General features: G+C 39.8%; 1 protein-coding gene across 10 annotated transcripts in view; it reads left to right on the forward strand.

Moving 5' to 3' along the window:
• TNRC6B (trinucleotide repeat containing adaptor 6B) overlaps positions 1 to 17,020 on the forward strand; it is a 259,882-nt gene that overhangs the window by 63,756 nt on the left and 179,106 nt on the right. For all 10 annotated transcript variants that reach the window (XR_009338497.2, XM_059081027.2, XM_067010245.1 and 7 more), the window contains 2 exons: positions 293 to 366; positions 6,001 to 6,091. Coding sequence is in view for 9 of the 10 variants with exons in the window: in XM_059081023.2 (XP_058937006.1) it covers positions 293 to 366; positions 6,001 to 6,091 (165 nt within the window). In the remaining variant the exon portion in view is untranslated. The remainder of the gene's footprint in view (positions 1 to 292; positions 367 to 6,000; positions 6,092 to 17,020) is intronic.

Genomic DNA, 17,020 nt, shown 5'->3' on the forward strand with positions numbered 1-17,020 from the left:
GTTTCTTCAGAAAGTATTTCAGTTCACATTCTTAAAAACCATTCACCTTTATAGAGCATGTGGCTGGTGCCCTGCCCTGTATTAAGTGTTTTACACATATTTCATTTAAACTTCCAAAGAACCCTATGAGGAAGATGCTGTTATTGTTCCCAGTGTTGAATGAGGAAGCTGAGGCTTGAGCTGTCAGGCCACTGGCCTAAGCGTCAGTAGCTGGCAGGTGGAGAAGCCTGGATTTGTACCAATGCGTCTTGCTGTGAGCATGAGGCTCATTGTTATTTTCTTCTCTTTTCAGGGTTTTGGTTTTTGCACTGAATGTAGTCTAAACTCATCTTCACGGGCTCGTGTTGCCCCAGGATACTGTCAAAGGTAAGTTTTTAAAATCTATTTCCACCGCGTATTGGCAGTGAAATGAGAGAGTCTTCATCTTAAAAAGAAGAAAAGTACGTTTTGACATTAATGCTTCTTTCCAGAGTTCTTACAGAGGGTATTTAAGGTGGCCATCACACCAGCCCTTTTGCATTTCCACTTCACTAGGTCCCTTTAAAAACACCTGTATTGGGCTTCTCTGGTGGCGCAGTGGTTGAGGGTCCACCTGCCGATGCAGGAGACGCGGGTTCGTGCCACGGTCCGGGAAGATCCCACGTGCCGCGGAGCGGCTGGGCCCGTGAGCCGTGGCCGCTGAGCCTGCGCGTCCGGAGCCTGTGCTCCGCAACGGGAGCGGCCACGACAGTGAGGGGCCCGCGTACAGCAAAAACAAACAAACAAAAAACACCTGTATTTCGTTTGATACTGACATTTGGTGCCTCATCCTTTTATGAAGCTGGAGTTTGTTCTTAGATTTAGCAGTTTCACAGTTTTACGTGAGTGTAGCCTCGCTTCTCTGCCTCCGGTCCCTCCCCACTCCGGTCTGTAGTCCACGCACTGCCAGAGTCAACGTCTAACGATAGATTTGCTCACGTTGCACCTTTGCTTGAACAGCTCTGGTGGCTCCCGGTCACTGCAGATGTCATCCTACAAACCCCTCCAAAAACCTAATCCCAAACAACGTTTCTGGCTTCTTTTTTAGTAAACCCCTATCTGTAAACCTTACCCCAGACCATGTTCTGTTCCCCAGACATGAAGTTATTTTTCACAGCTTTGTGCCTTAATGGACGCTCTTCTCTTTGCTTACATTTTGGAAGAGGGGAGAGGAATGCAGCGATTTACGCTTCCTTCTTGTACTCTCCTGGCAGAATTCCTTTTTCATCTGTGTTCTAAGAGCACCCGTTGTTGTTTCAGCAATGAAGCATTCGTTATTTGTATCTGTCTCCTTCACTAGTCTGTAAACCCTTTGAGAATTCTTGGAAAGGAACTGTTTTTGTAGTGCCTATTGGCTGCTTCTGGACACCTTGCTGAGTGCTATACGTATATATATATATTTTTTTTTTAAAATTAATTAATTAATATTTATTTATTTTTGGCTGTGTTGAGTCTTCGTTGCTGCACGCATGCTTTCTCTAGTTGCGGCGAGCAGTGGCTACTCTTTGTTGTGCTCGGGTTTCTCGTTGAGGTGGCTTCTCTTGTTGAGGAGCACGGGCTCTAGGTGCATGGGCTTCAGTAGTTGTGGCTCGTGGGCTCAGTAGCTGTGGCTTGCAGGCTCTAGAGCGCAGACTCAGTAATTGTGGCGCACGGGCTTCGTTGCTCCGAGGCATGTGGGATCTTCCCGGACCAGGGCTTGAACCTGCGTCCCTGCATTGGCAGGTGGATTCTTAACCACTGCACCACCAGGGAAGTCCTATTATTTAACTTAATTCTTGTAACACCTCCTCCTGACCAGTTTTATAGATGAAAATAATGAAGATTAGAAAGTTAAGTAACTTGCTCAAGATTATACAGCTAAGAAATGACAAAGAATAATGGTTCTGCTCCTTCAAAGCCAAAGCTCATTCTACTACACCACACTAGCCCAGCACCATCTGGCATGTGGTAGGGACCCAGTAAATATTTATTGAATAAGTACCTATTGCAATTTAAACAAAAAAGACTTTAGTTGATTAATTCAGTCATTCTTACATAGAAATTTATTGGATACTTATTAAATGCTGGGTACACAGTTTTACGTAATCTGTTAATACAGAGATTAATGAGAAATAGTGTCTGGTATCAAAGGGTTGATAATCTAATAGGAGAGGCATTAATGTAAGTAAATAAATCCAATACAGTGTTACAGATCTTATAATAAAATTCAGACAAGATCCACTGGGAACACTGAGGAAGGAATCACCAGTTCTGCCTAGAGATGGGACAGGAATTACTTTATAAAAGCTGAGTCTCGAATGAGAAGTAGGGAGAGGAAAGGCCGAGGGAGTAATATGAATAAAAATATGGAAACCGGAAACAATCTGGCATATTTGGGAAGCTGTAAGTAGTTCACTATGGCTGGAACAAAGTGAACAAAGAGGCCTTGGCCGATGATGCTGGAGAGACAGGTGAGGGCTGGATCCTGGAGGACTTTGAAAATATTAATATATTTGTCAACTTCTTTAGAGAAGATCGATCGCAGAGGCTGCATGACGTTATTCGTATTTGCTCATTAACATCTGCTGAGGCCTGTCCTGTGTGTGCTGAAGCACTGTGCCAGGTCAAGACTATCGGTCACCTACTTTATTCACCTTCCTTTTTGTCAAAAGGACAGTAAAACTGATTTAGACCCTTAGACACAACTATAAGCCATGACTTCAAACAAGAATGTCTTAGAGGCTTTCTCAAGAAACACATTGAAAAACATTAAGGATGGTTCAAAATCAACCAAAAAAAAAAGAGAGAGCAAATTAAATAAAGGACATCACTATGACATTTAGTGAGAAACCTCTCAATTTCTATTTCCCCTTTGAATTGCCTATATAAGCCTAGAACAAACAATTTAAACATAGAACTTCACTGGTTTTATAGCACATGTGCTGTTTGAAATTCAGCTGCCTTGAAGCTTATATGCAGCAAATAATTGTTGCACTCGCTAAATATCTAAAAGGCCTGTATGAAGAAAGTCTCTTTTCCCTAAAGTCTAATCATTGCCTCAGCCGTGCCTGCTTAGGAAAAGCTGTGCCTGCATAATTCAAGGTCAGGCAGCAGCCTTCTGTACTTTGAAGCCACCCAAGCCTGATAATGCCCTATTGCCTTTGCTGAGGCCAGCACAGCTGGCATTTGCTTGCTAGGCCAGAGTGGCTGATGTATGGTGAGGCCACTTGCACAGCTGACATTTAGATGTGCTTTCAGTACCACCACCACCACTGCTGCCGCCACGACCAACTGTGGCTTGTTGCTTTGCTGAGGCTGGCGAAGCCTCCAAGCCTTTGCTCAGTCTTCTCTGCCTGGTGCATGCAGCCTTGTCTCTATAGAAACAGCCACATACCTGAAGACAGAGTTGCCATAACTACAGTTACACTAAGGTCAAAATACAGTGTGTCCTATGCTTTATAAAATTGTCTTTTTAAAAAAAATTTATTTTATTTTTGGCTGCGTTGGGTCTTCGTTGCTGTGCGCGGGCTTTTCTCTAGTTGAGGTGAGTGGGGGCTATGCCTTGTTGCAGCGCGCGGGCTTCTCATTGCCATGGCTTCTCTTGTTGCGGAGCACGGGCTCTAGGCACGTGGGCTTCAGTAGTTGTGGCTTGCGGGCTCTAGAGTGCAGGCTTAGTGGTTGTGGCGCACGGGCTTAGTTGCTCCACGGCATGTGGGATCTTCCTGGACCAGGGCTCGAACCCGTGTCCCCTGCGTTGGCAGGCAGATTCTTAACCACTGTGCCATGAGGGAAGCCCCCCTATGCTTTATAAACTTCTAATTTGGCCTCAGTAGTTAAAAGCTAGTATGTAACTGTAAAAACTCATGTGGACTAATGTAAACCTCTATAAGGTCAAAGCATTTTGCCCTCTCACAAAAGACCAACGTCCAAAGTCCTGGGTCCAACAGAAGCCTCAGAAATTTCATGTGTATTTTTCTCCCGAAGTTTTGCTTCATGTCTATTAATCAAGACTCTAGTCTCATGTGCCAGATTTAGGTCTTTGAGAGACCTAATAAATAGCACTTTTTCCCTAGGCTGAGTTCTGTACCATTGAGAAATAGAAGAGTAGGGCATTTGGGAGACCAAAATATCATCTTTATTATGAATAAAGCTGTTTTGGAGAATGCAGCTTACATCTGCGGGCAAGAGTCTTAACAGTGAAGCTCAGAATTCAGCAGAGTTACCTGTCACAGGTAATCGTGAGGGACCTGTATTGATGGGTATGAGAGTGGAGCACAGTGCTTGCTCCTGAGGGGCAGCTGGCTTCCAAAAGGAAGAGGCAGAAGGGGCTGAGCTCACATACCTCGTTTCTCCTTCCGAACTCACCATTCAGATAAGATCCTGCACTTCCACTGGGGTGGAATGTGTGGATGGAGTGGAGCCAGGACTGAAACCTCAGGAGAGGGGAAGAAGCGTTCCTCTTTCCAGCACATTCAAACGAAAACGGCACAGAAATCATGGGGGTGTCTTTCCTGGTCAGCTATGCCTGTAACGTATCATCTATGAAATACAATCTCTATTTCAGTAAAGCAGAATGAGAACTTAAAAGACATTTGTGAAGCAATTTGTTTACCAAATCTTCCTAGTTAGGTTATCGAGTTTTTCCAGTGCTGTCAATTTAGTTTTTATAGAAAGAGTAATTCTGCTTTTGCACAACTGTCATAAACAGGTGAGGGACAAAACCATCTAGAGAAAGCCTGTTTCACTTTCTGTGAGCATGAGCTGTGTATTTTACAGAGGGAATGTACAGTGTCGGTTCATGTGGAGTGAGTGAATTGGTGTTGGTTAAGGGGCTTCCACTGTACCAGTTTTACATTTCATTACATAAATACACATTGGTTCCCAAAAAACCTTATTAGGTGAGCACAGTAGGTATTTCGATACCCTTTCCCACCCAACAGGTAAGGAAACAGATTTCCAGAAATATTCAGTACCTTTTAGGCCTTAGGTCTTGGTTATTGAGAAGCCTGCACCAGAACCAGATGGCGAGGTCCCCAAACCTGCTGTATTCATAAAGATTTCTCTGCACACCAAAAGAATTCACTGTCACACGTCTTTTTAGCTTTCATATTTTGTAGCTCTGAGCCCTTTGAAATATTTGAAAGGCTTTGAAATATTCATACCTGTATTATGATGGAGATTTGTTTTGTATCAGTTTGAGTACTTATTCCTTAATAATTACATACTTAATGAATTAATTTGAATGTTGCATAAACTTTTAGTAGTTTCTTTTTGGTACATTTTAATTCATAAAATTTTAACACTTTCATTGGACTCATCTTCTTCTTAGAGGAAAAATTACTTTTTATTGTCTTGCCCTATGAATAGTCTGTTCTCATATAAAAATAAATTAACTGACATTTATTTTATTATGCAGATTTTCTTAAAGTAAAAAGGTGGGATCAACCATTAGAGTACACCTTAATTTCAGTTATAAAATACCATAAATGTTGAACATAAATTATAAACCCAAGAAACGCAGATACTTTCAATAGCCTAGCCTAATAGCCAGACAGTATGACCTGCTACAGCATAACAACTGGTCCCCTAGTTTACTTAGGTTGGCCTCTTTTCTGACAGGTCAGTGTTTGTACTGTATGAATTGCTAAAGATTTTCACTATTACCTCCGCCAAAAGTCAAAAAGAGGAAAGACATCTAGAACTATTTAATATTCCAGTGTCTTAAACCTGTCCTAATTATTCTCCTCTAAGGTGGGGAAAACTCTCTCCCTACCTCTCTCCCTCCTTTCTTATCTAGGATGCATGTGTATATACACATACACCACACACACACACACACACACACACACACACACACACACGCGCACGTGCGCACACACATTACTTAAGGTCATTGCTTCACAGTATCTATGGTCTCAGTGACAGAATAGCAGTATAGTCTGAAAAAACAAATTTTCACACTGAATTCCTTATGTGTTTTTTTTCTCTTCTTACCTCTTTTAGGCAGTATTTGTGTGTTTCTGCAGAGTTTTGCACAGAGTCTGTTCCCATGCAGACCAATGAGGGAGAAGTATCGGAAGAAAGCGGTTCCAAGGTCAGTGAATTACTAAAGGTGCAAATAATTTGAGCAGAAATTAAACAACAGGAGCAGTGATTGAGTAGAGTGGGTGTTATGTTTTAGGTGAATTTAGAAATTTGATGGATTTAAATTAGAACCTAACCTAAGATTGAGAGGATTTTTTTTCTTCTCAATATCCATTTTTGTTACACTCGGTGACAAATTTAAAACAAATTTTTCTGAACTCATAGAAAAATTTATGATTCATTTGTAGACTACTTTAAGGTTTTATTATGCAAGTTGTATGTACTTATTTTAAAAATTAAAACAAATCAGAAGTGTATAAGGTAAAAAGTAAAAGTCTGTCCCTTATTCCTGTTACGCAGAGGTATCACTGATAATTTTTAGACACTTTTAATTATAAATTTTTAAATGGTAATTGGTTTGGTTTTTCAAGCTAAAGCTTAAATGAGTGCTATCATTGTCACCTGTGTATAAGTAGTTATGTATGTGTTTATCTATATCTGGCTTCATGTCCAGAGTCCCCTGGGCTGTTTCTCTTCCTGGTCATATGGAACCCTCAGTATCACTTTCACATCCCTCTTTCTCCTGTCAAAATTGTCTCTAGTCCCTTCCTGGGAGCTCGGAGGATATCTCACACGGTGTCCTGGACAGTGCCCAGCATGTTATCTGCTCTGAACCCTCCTGAGGGCTGTCCCTTTTCTGCTGCCACCGCTACTGGTACTCTGTGTGGGAAAGCTTATTCTTTCACCAGAGCAAAAGTGGAGAGGGGTCAGTTGTCACCAGGAACCTCAAAAGCATCATGCTAATTGGAAGAAGCCAGGCACAAAATGTCACATATTGTATGATTCCATTTATATGAAATATGTAGAATAGATAAATCTGTAAACAGAACACAGACTGGTGGTTACCAGGGATTGGCTGAGGGGAAGGGGAAATGAGGAGTAACTGCTTAATGGGTATGGGGTTTCTGTTTGGGATGCTGAAAATGTTTTGGAACTCAATAGAGGTGGTGGTTGTACGACACTGTAAATGCACCAGATGCCCCTGGATTGTTCATTTTCTGTTATATGGATTTCACATCAATAAATTATTTTAAAAGACAGAAAAAAAATGTCCGTGGGTTCCCATCAGATGAGTCCTCGCTGTCTATTGGCCTCATACAACAAACACTTCACCAAGTTTTAGAGAGGCCGCCCCCTTCTCTGCTCTGTTGGGCTTTGTGGGCTGGGCTTCAGAGAAGCACGGTTTGTGCCCTGAGTCTCAGGGTCCCTTGTGAAAGATGCTTCAGCTTCTTTCTGAATCCCCCCTCACTGCAGTCCATGTGTTAGGTAGAAGGACAGATATCATCCTGTCTTCTTGTTTTTTTCCGCCTCACCGGATCTCTTCCTTCTTTCTGTAGCCAAAGGAGAAGCCTATAAACTTTGATCAGACTCATCTAGATCCTGAGTCTGATTTAGGGACAGTCAGAATATGTGACATCTAGAAATACTCTAGGAATCTCCTCCAAACACACACCCAGGTCACCCAAAATACACAAACCCCAGGATTTCTATAGTACGCACAGACCCTTCCCCAAGACCCTAATTAATTAATTTATAATGAACTACAACGTTAAGGAAGACTAGATTCTTGGATCATCTGGTTAGTACATTCCCTCCCTGGAAAGCTAGGTTGTAACTGGAAGGTTGCTTGACAAGCATGTAACTAGACCAATGTAGAATATTTAATTGTACCAGAGATTCAGTTTCTATCTTCTTTCTGGGAGCAGGGGAGGAAGGATTGCATTTCTTGATTTTCAATTATCTAATATTTTATCAGTTTAGAATCAGTTAGACTAAAGAATAAAAGAATATTCTTTTTATACTTATAATAAGTAGATGCTTTGTTCTTTTTTTTTTTTTTTTTGGCTGCATTGGGTCTTTGTTGCTGGGTGCGGGCTTTCTCTAGTTGCAGCAAGTGGGGACTACTCTTTGTTGCAGTGCACGGGCTTCTTATTGTGGTGTCTTCTCTTGTTGTGGAGCACGGGCTCTAGGCTCAAGATTCAGTAGTTGTGGCTCGCGGGCTCAGTCGTTGTGGCTCATGGGATCTAGAGCACAGGCTCAGTAGTTGTGGTGCATGGGCTTAGTTGTTCTGCGGCATGTGGGATCTCCCCAGACCAGGGCTCGAACCCATGTCCCCTGCATTGGCAGGCGGATTCTTAACCACTGCGCCACCAGGCAAGTCCCTGTGGTTTGCTTTCTTATGATAGCTGGTATTGATGTAGAGGATAGACTAGAATATCTGCATCTTGACCCTCAAATTCTCTAAAAGAAAGAGAATCTGATTAGCCCAACCCAGCCTATGGACTGATTTCCATTGGGTCTTGAGTTCTTTGAGTAGGATGGCAGGGACCAGAGATAAGGAAGTAGATCCCATAAATGACATATGAGGGACTTCCCTGACGGTACAGTGGTTAAGACTGCACGCTTCCAATGCAGGGGTTGCGGGTTCAATCCGTGGTCAGGGAACTAAGATCCCACATGCTGCGCAATGTGGCCAGAAAAAAAAAAGACATATGAATTGAATTGGGAGGCAAAACCCAGCATTCCTGCGTAAGTCTCTAATAAACACTGATATAATCTTCCATTATACATATTTCTCAATGAAGATGGATTAGAATTCTTAATTTCAATTCCACAGCTATTTCTCAGTTTAAATTTAGTATAATTTAGGTTGATAGTCTAAATGAGTTCGTGTTGGCTTACTAATTATAGAGATTATGCAGCTGTAGGCTTGGGTTTTTTTTTTTTTAATAAGCAAAATCTAAGCAACTATAGTAAAGTTTATAATAAAACTGAGCAGTTGCGTGTTTGTAATTTTATTCTCTGTACTTTTTTTGTATATTTAAGTATTTATAATAAAACAATAAAAATGAATAAACTCTAGGATTTAAAAGTTATAGCTATAGATTTAAATGCCCATGTATCTCTATTAATTACTACAAATAAAAAATATTTATTGAATCAGGAAGCCAACATTTTAGCTGTAACATTCCCTTCATTGTTACTAAAGGTAACAAGTAAACTTAGTCTTTGTCTACAAAGAATAAAGTGATCTATTGACTGCTTTACACTAAAGACAATTAAATGAGATGATTTAGACAGTCTTTTGCTTCTTTAAGTTTAGGATATTTCTACCTTAGACTGAATCTGACTTACCAAACTTATAACAGGATTTTATAGATTCTGGTATTTTAAGAGCAGACTGGGAAAGAAACAATGCAAGATAGGTATTTTTCCCATTTGTTTACATAGCTGGCAAACAACATAATTTGGATTAGATTGCAGGTCTGTCTGACTCCAGAGGCCACACTAAGTTCAGTACTCCATCCTGAAGAAGTCATATGGCAGAGTAATCAACTCTGTTTACTTATATCAGAGAAGCTTCCTAGAAAGTTCACCTGGGTGTAGAAGAATGCATATGAGGGAAGAGGGTGCTTTGTGCATGTTCAGAGTCATACACTTCTCTTGAGGAAAGGTGTTGGAGCATTGGGATGTGTGTGTGAGACTGTGAGAGATGAGGTTAGACAGAATCCCATGCAGGCAACAGGGTACAGCTAGAAGGGGAGAAACCTGGTATATGTGTTTTAGAAGCATCACTGTAGCAGCAGGTGGAGAAATGGTTACAGACACGGTTTAAAATGAATACAGGGAGACCAGGTAAGAGTCAGATTGAGGAAGACTTGGAATCAGGCAATAACAGTGGGGCTAAAGAGGAGAGGACTAACAGGAGAAATGTTCAGAAAGAATGTGATGGGGGCACTTAGAGGCAAATCTGGAGTTTTCAGCTTGAATGATACATGCAATAATATAAGAGATAGAGCAAGGTTTGTTGTAGCTGTTAACTATTATTGTTGTGGTGGTTAACTGGGTTATGTATGGAGGGTTTTGATTTTGAAATATTGAGGTGCCTTTAGGCACCCCAGAATATATTTAGTAGGCATCTTGGAACTCAGAAGAGAGAATGAGAGAGAGGATATCAAGATATATACTTGAGAGTTCTCAGCATATAAGAGTAGATGGGACCTGGGAAATGAGAAAAGGTCCAAGTATAGAACTGTAGGAACTACTTCAGGTTTGTGTCACTTTAGTACAGGCACACCTCATTTTATTGCATTTTGCTTTATTTTGCTTCACAGATAATGCATTTCTTACAAATTGAAGGTTTGTGGCAACCATGCATCAAGCAAGTCTATTGGCACCATTTTTTCAAAAACAGTATTTTCTCACTTCGGGTCTCTGTGTCACATTTTGGTTATTCTCATGATATTTCAAACTTTTTCATCATTATTATATTCGTTATGGTGATCTGTGCTCACTGATCTTCAATGTTACTGTTGCAAAAAGATTACAGTTTGCTGAAGGCTCAGATGATGGTTAGCATTTTTTTAGCGATAAAGTATTTTTAAATTAAGGTACATTGTTTCTTTTAGGCATAATGCTACTGAACACCTAATAGACTACAGTATAGTGTAAACATAACTTCTCCGTGCTCTGGGATACCAAAAAAATCATATAACTCGCTTTATTGCAATATCTGTGTTACTGTGATTGTCTGGAACCAAACCCACAATCTCTGAGGTATGCCTATATGCATAAGAATTACCTTTGGTATTTTTCTTTTCTTTCTTAACAGTTTTCTTAAGATATACTTCACATACCATAAAATTTACTCATTTACAGTATACAGTTCAAAATATCAGCTATATTTTATAATAACTGTAAATGGAAAGTAAACTTTAAGAATTATATTAAAATTTAAAAAATAAAGTATACAGTTCACTATTAGAACTAATAAATAAATGAATTCAGCAAAGTTGCAGGATATAAGATTGATATACAGAAATCTGTTGCTTTTCTATACACTAATAATGAACTATCAGAAAGAGAAAGTAAAAAAAAAAAAAAATTTTAAATAACATCAAAAAAGAATAAAATACCTAGGAATAAACTTAACCAAGGAGGTGAAAGACCTATAATCTAAAAACTCATTGATGAAGGAAATCGAAGATGATACAAAGAAATGGAAAGATATTCCATGCCCTTGGATTGGATCCTAAATCATATGGAACCACAAAGTGCCAGAGCAGTCTTGAGAAAAAAGGAACAAAAATGGAGGTATCACCCTCCCAGACTTCAAACTATACTACAAAGCTACAGTAAGCAAAGCAGCATGGTACTGGCACAGAAACAGACACACAGATCAGTGGAACAGAATAGCCCAGAAATAAATCCATGTACCTATGTTCAATTAATCTATGACAGAAGAGGCAAGAAGATACAATGGAGAAAAGACAGTCTTTTCAATAAGTGGTGGTGGGAAAACTGGATAGCCACATGTAAAACAATGAGATTAGAACATTTCCTCACACCATATATAAAAACAAACTCAAAATGTATTAAATACCTAAATGTAATACCTGAAACCACATAATTCCTAGAAGAAAACATAGGTAGAACACTCTTTGACATAAATTATAGCAATATTTTTTTGGATTTGTCTCCTAAGGCAAAAGAAATAAAAGCAAAAATAAACAAATGAGACCTAATTAAACTTAAAAGCTTTTGAACAGCAAAGGAAACCACTGACAAAATGAAAAGACAACCCTTGGGAGAAAATATTTGCAAATGATGTAACTGACAAGGGGTTAATATTCCAAAATATATAAACAGGTCATACAACTCAATATCAAAAGAAAACGAACGACTCAGAAAATGAGCAGAAGACCTGAATAGACATTTTTTCAAAGAAGACATACAGATGGCTGACAGGCACATGAAATAATAACACTGCTAATTATTAGAGAAACGCAAATCAGAACAACAATGAGATATCACCTCACACCTGTCAGAATGGATGTCATCAAAAAGTGTACAATAACAAATGTTGGAGAGGGTGTGAAGAAAAGGGAATCCTCGTACACTGTTGGTGGAAATGTAAATTGGCACAGCTATTATGAAAACAGTTTGGAGGTTCCTCAAAAAACTAAAAATAGGGCTTCCCTGGTGGTGCAGTGGTTAAGAATCCGCCTGCCAATGCAGGGGACACAGGTTCAATCCCTGGCCCAAGAAGATCCCACATGTCACAGAGCAACTAAGCTGTGTACCACAACTACTGAGCCTGCACTCTAGAGCCCGTGCTCTGCAACAAGTGAAGCCACAACAATGAGGAGCCCGCGCACCGCAACGAAGAGTAGCCCTGCTTGCCTCATTAGAGAAAGCCCATGCACAGCAAAGAAGACCCAACACAGCCAAAAATAAAAACAAATAAATAAATAAATTTATTTTTTAAACCCCCTAAAAATAGAATTACCATATGATCCAGCAATTCCACTCCTGGGCATATATCCAGAAAAAAATTAAAACACTAATTCGAAAAGATACATGCACCCCAATGTTCATAGCAGCACTATTTACAACCCAAGATATGGAAGCAACCCCAGTGTCCATCAACAGATGAATGGTTATGTATATATGCATAATGAAATATTACTCAGCTGTAAAAAGAATGACACTGCCATTTGAAACAATATGAGAGGGACTTCCCTGGTGGCGCCATGGTTAAGAATCCGCCTGCCAACGCAGGGGACACTGGTTTGAGCCCTGGTCCAGGAAGATCCCACATGCCATGGAGCAGCTAAGCCCGCCTGCCAAAACTACTGAAGCCCGCGTGCCTAGAACCTGTGCTCTGCAATAAGATAAGCCACTGCAATGAGAAACCCGGGCACCATAATGAAAAGTAGCCCCTGCTCACTGCAACTAGAGAAAGCCTGCGTGCACCAACGAAGACCCAACACAGCCAAGAATAAATAAATAAACAAATTTATATTAAAAAATGAGAGAATATTATGCTTAGTGAATTAAGTCAGAGAAAGACAAATACTGTTATGATATCACTTATATGTGGAATCTAAAAAATAATACAACCTAATTTAAGACAATTTTCGTTTTGCCAGAAGGACACCCTGTAGCCATTAGCAGTCATTCCCCATTCCTGTTCCTCTTGGCCTCAGGCAACCACTAGTCTACTTTATGTCTCTATACAATTGCCTATTCTGGCCATTTTATATAAATTGAATCATACAATATGTGTCCTTTGTGTGTGAGACTTCTTTCACTCAGTATGTTTTTAAAGTTCAACTATGTTGTAAGATGTATCAGTACTTCACTCCTTTTTATGGCTGAATAATATTTTGTATAAATATATGATATATTTTATATACAATATATACAATTTATTATATATAATATTATATTATATATACTACATTTTGTTTATCCATTCATCAGTTGATGGAAACTTGGGTTGTTTCCACTTTTTGGCTGTTACAAATAATGCTGCTGTGAACATTTTTGTGTAAGTTTGTATAGACATATGCTTTCATTTCTCTTGGGTGAATAACCAAGAGTGGAATTGCTGGGTCATATGCTAACTCTCTGTTTTACTTTTTTTTTTTTTTTTTTTTTTGCGGTACGCGGGCCTCTCACTGTTGTGGCCTCTCCCGTTGCGGAGCACAGGCTCCGGACGCGCAGGCTCAGCGGCCATGGCTCACGGGCCCAGCCGCTCCGCGGCATGTGGGATCTTCCCGGACCGGGGCACGAACCCGTGTCCCCTGCATCGGCAGGCGGACTCCCAACCACTGCGCCACCAGGGAAGCCCTCTGTTTTACTTTTTGAGGAACTGCCAGACTGTTTTCCAAATGCCGCCTCATTTTAAATTCCCACCAGAAATGTGTGAGGATTCAATTTGTCCACATCCTCACCAACACTTGTTATTGTATTTTTTTATTCTAGCCATTCTAGTGAATATGAAATGCTGTCTCATTATGGTTTTGATTTGCACATTGTGTGCTTTTTAAAATGAAAAGTGCCCAGGGTCCACCCTGGACTTATTGAAACAGAATCTCAAGAGTTGGGACCCTGGAATTTATGTTTTACAAGCACCCCAGGTGATTCCTATGCTGGTTATAGGCAGACCAAAGCTGAACTAAGGGGCACTCAGAGGCGGAAGAACCAGTGAATTGTTAAAAGTTCTCTCTGAGAGGTAAGGCACACATGAACTTGTTATTACGTCTGAAGAGGAGGGAAAGGGACTGGGTTTGGAAAAGACCGTGCTGGGGGTCCTCAACCCTTCACCATACCTTCACTGTATTTTATTTCTTTTAAAAAAAGAGAGAAACCTGAAGCAAATGTAACGAAGCAAATATGTTAAATCTGGGTAATGGTTACATGGGTGTGTTTGTTATTTTATTCTCTGTGCTTCCCCCCTCCTTGTAGCTTCAACACAGCTTATCCTTGTTTCTGCCATATAGAACAAGGAAGGATAAAAAATATTCTACAGACCACTCTCTCAAATATATGATAACAGTTCTCATAAATTTCTCAAAAATCTTGACTAGGTGGCCCAGGACTGGTATGGCCACAGGGACTCAGACGTCTTCTATTTTGTTCTTTCGTCTTCAATATGTTGCTTCCACCTTATGTTTTGCTCTAGCCCCAACCATCATGTCTGGGTTCCATCCAGCAAAGAAGAGAAAACTTCCCGTGAAACACTTTGTGGAAGTTGCACATTCCACTGTGCTTATATTTCTTCGACCAGAATTTAATCACATGGTCACAATAAGCTTCAAAGGACTTTAGAATATGTGCCAGCTAAAATTTGTAGATTCCCTTTTAAGCGAGAAGTGCTTCTTTGTGTGAGTCAACCACATTATCCAATACACTGCTGTTACACTGGTCTTGCCCATCCTACAGTTTTACAACTGATTGTTTTGAATCTAAAGTATAAGACTTCGCAGTTTAAGCAGTTTTTAAAAAGACTAATTAATTCAGTGAGGGAAAGGAAGATTTTTCAATAAATGGTGCTAGAGCCAATACGTGACCATATGGAAATATGTGAACCATGATCCCTACATCATATACCATACATAAGATCTAATTTGAGATGGATCATAGACCTAAATGTGAGGGCTAAAACTGTAAAGCTTTGTTGGAAGATAACACAAGAAGTGTCTCTATGACCTTAAGTAGCTTGCAGAAAGCACTAACCGTAAAAGAGAAGTAGCTCAGTTGAAGTTCATTTTTTAAAAAAGGTTAAACTTTTGTTGGTCAGCTGAAACCATTACGAACGTGGAAAAGCTATAGACTGGGAGAAAACACTTGCAATACGTTTATCTAATAGAGGTCTCATATGTAGATATATAAAGAATTTCTAAAAATTAATCAGAAAAGGACAAACAACTCAACTGAAAATATGGACAAAATGCTTAAATAGGCATTTCACAAAATAATATATTCAAATAGGCATGAAAATAGGATATTTAGCATTCTTATGCATGCTGTGTTTTGTTGTTTTTTGGGCCACGCTGCAGGGCTTACAGTCCTGACGAGGGACTGAACCGGGGCCACGGCAGTGAAAGCCCAGAATCCTAACCACTAGGCCACCAGGGAGCTCCCGCTAAGTGTTGATAAGTATATAGAGCAGCTGGAACTCTCATACATTGTTGGAAGGAATGTAAAATGGTACAGTTACTTCAGAAACTAGTTCTCAAGTCTGTAGTAAAGTTAAGTATACACCTACCTTATGACCCTAACGTATACCCAATAGAAATGACTGCATATATTCACAAAAAGACTTACGTGAGAATGTTCATGGTAGCTTTATTTATAACAGCCCCAAATTAGAAATAGCCCAACTGTGTATGAACAGGTGAATGAATAAATATATTTGTTCAATGAAATACTGCTAAGTTTAAAAACTGAACTTTTGATGCACATAAAACATGGGTGAATATCAAAAACATTATATTGAGTGAAAAAAGACAGACACGAAAGTGTACATTCTAATAATACAAAGTTTATGAACACGTAAAGCTCATCTATGGTGATAGAATAGTTACTTGGGGTATAGGGGTCAGAATTCAAGGGAAGGGGCATATAGGAGTTTTCTGGGGAAGTGGAAATGTTCTGTCTTGAACTATATAGTTACGTGGGTGCGACCATATCTAAAGTTTATTGAGTTCTACACTTAAGGCTTGTGTATTTTTCTGTAAGTGAATGATTTTCAGTAAAAACAGAAAACAGTGTTAGGAGCTTCCACCCTTCTCCATAGTCTGCTAAGATCATTTTGAATATTGATTCTGTCATGCAAAATATTAGCTGTCCTTCTCAGCTTTATATTTCAGGAAATATATATTTTCTTTTTAAACCATCTGGGGTACCTGGAATGGAGGGGGTGGTTGGAAAGGTGTAACATGTATAAAACGGATGGGATTTAGCAATTAATTTGATGTGGAAGAAAAGGAGATGGAGAAATCAAGGGTAACATCAAGGTGTCAAGCTAAATGACTGGGAGGATGGGGATGCCATTGTCAAATAGGAAACATAAGGAAGAAAACAAGTTTGGGAGGGAACCGGATTAATTCTGTATCGAACATACAGGGTTTGAGACGGAAGCAAGCTATCCACAGATACGTGTCTGTCAGCCAGGTGAAAATACGGGGCTGGAGTCTGGAAATACAGGACTGGGAGTCACTCACATTTAATAGTTGAAACTGTGAGATTAGATGGTATTGCTATGGCAGAATGTGAAGAGAGGTCCAAGGACAGAACCTGGGGACATAAATGTTTAGAGAGTAGAAGAAAGAGAAGCACAGATTAACAAATTAGAGAGTCAGCAAATATTTATCGAACATCTTGCGCCCAGTTTATGATGAATAAGACATTCAAAGTCTCTGCCTCAAGGTGTTTGCATTCTTGGTAGGGGGAAGACAGGCAACAAAACACATAAATAAGTGATCCCTTCAGATAGTGATGTGTGTTATGCTAGAGAGTGACTGAATGTGGAAGCTCTTTCAGTTGGGGTGGTCAGGATTCATTCATCGCTTCAAAGAGATGGCACTTG

Source organism: Kogia breviceps, chromosome 12 (genome assembly GCF_026419965.1).
Source record: "Kogia breviceps isolate mKogBre1 chromosome 12, mKogBre1 haplotype 1, whole genome shotgun sequence".
NCBI lineage: Eukaryota > Metazoa > Chordata > Mammalia > Artiodactyla > Physeteridae > Kogia > Kogia breviceps.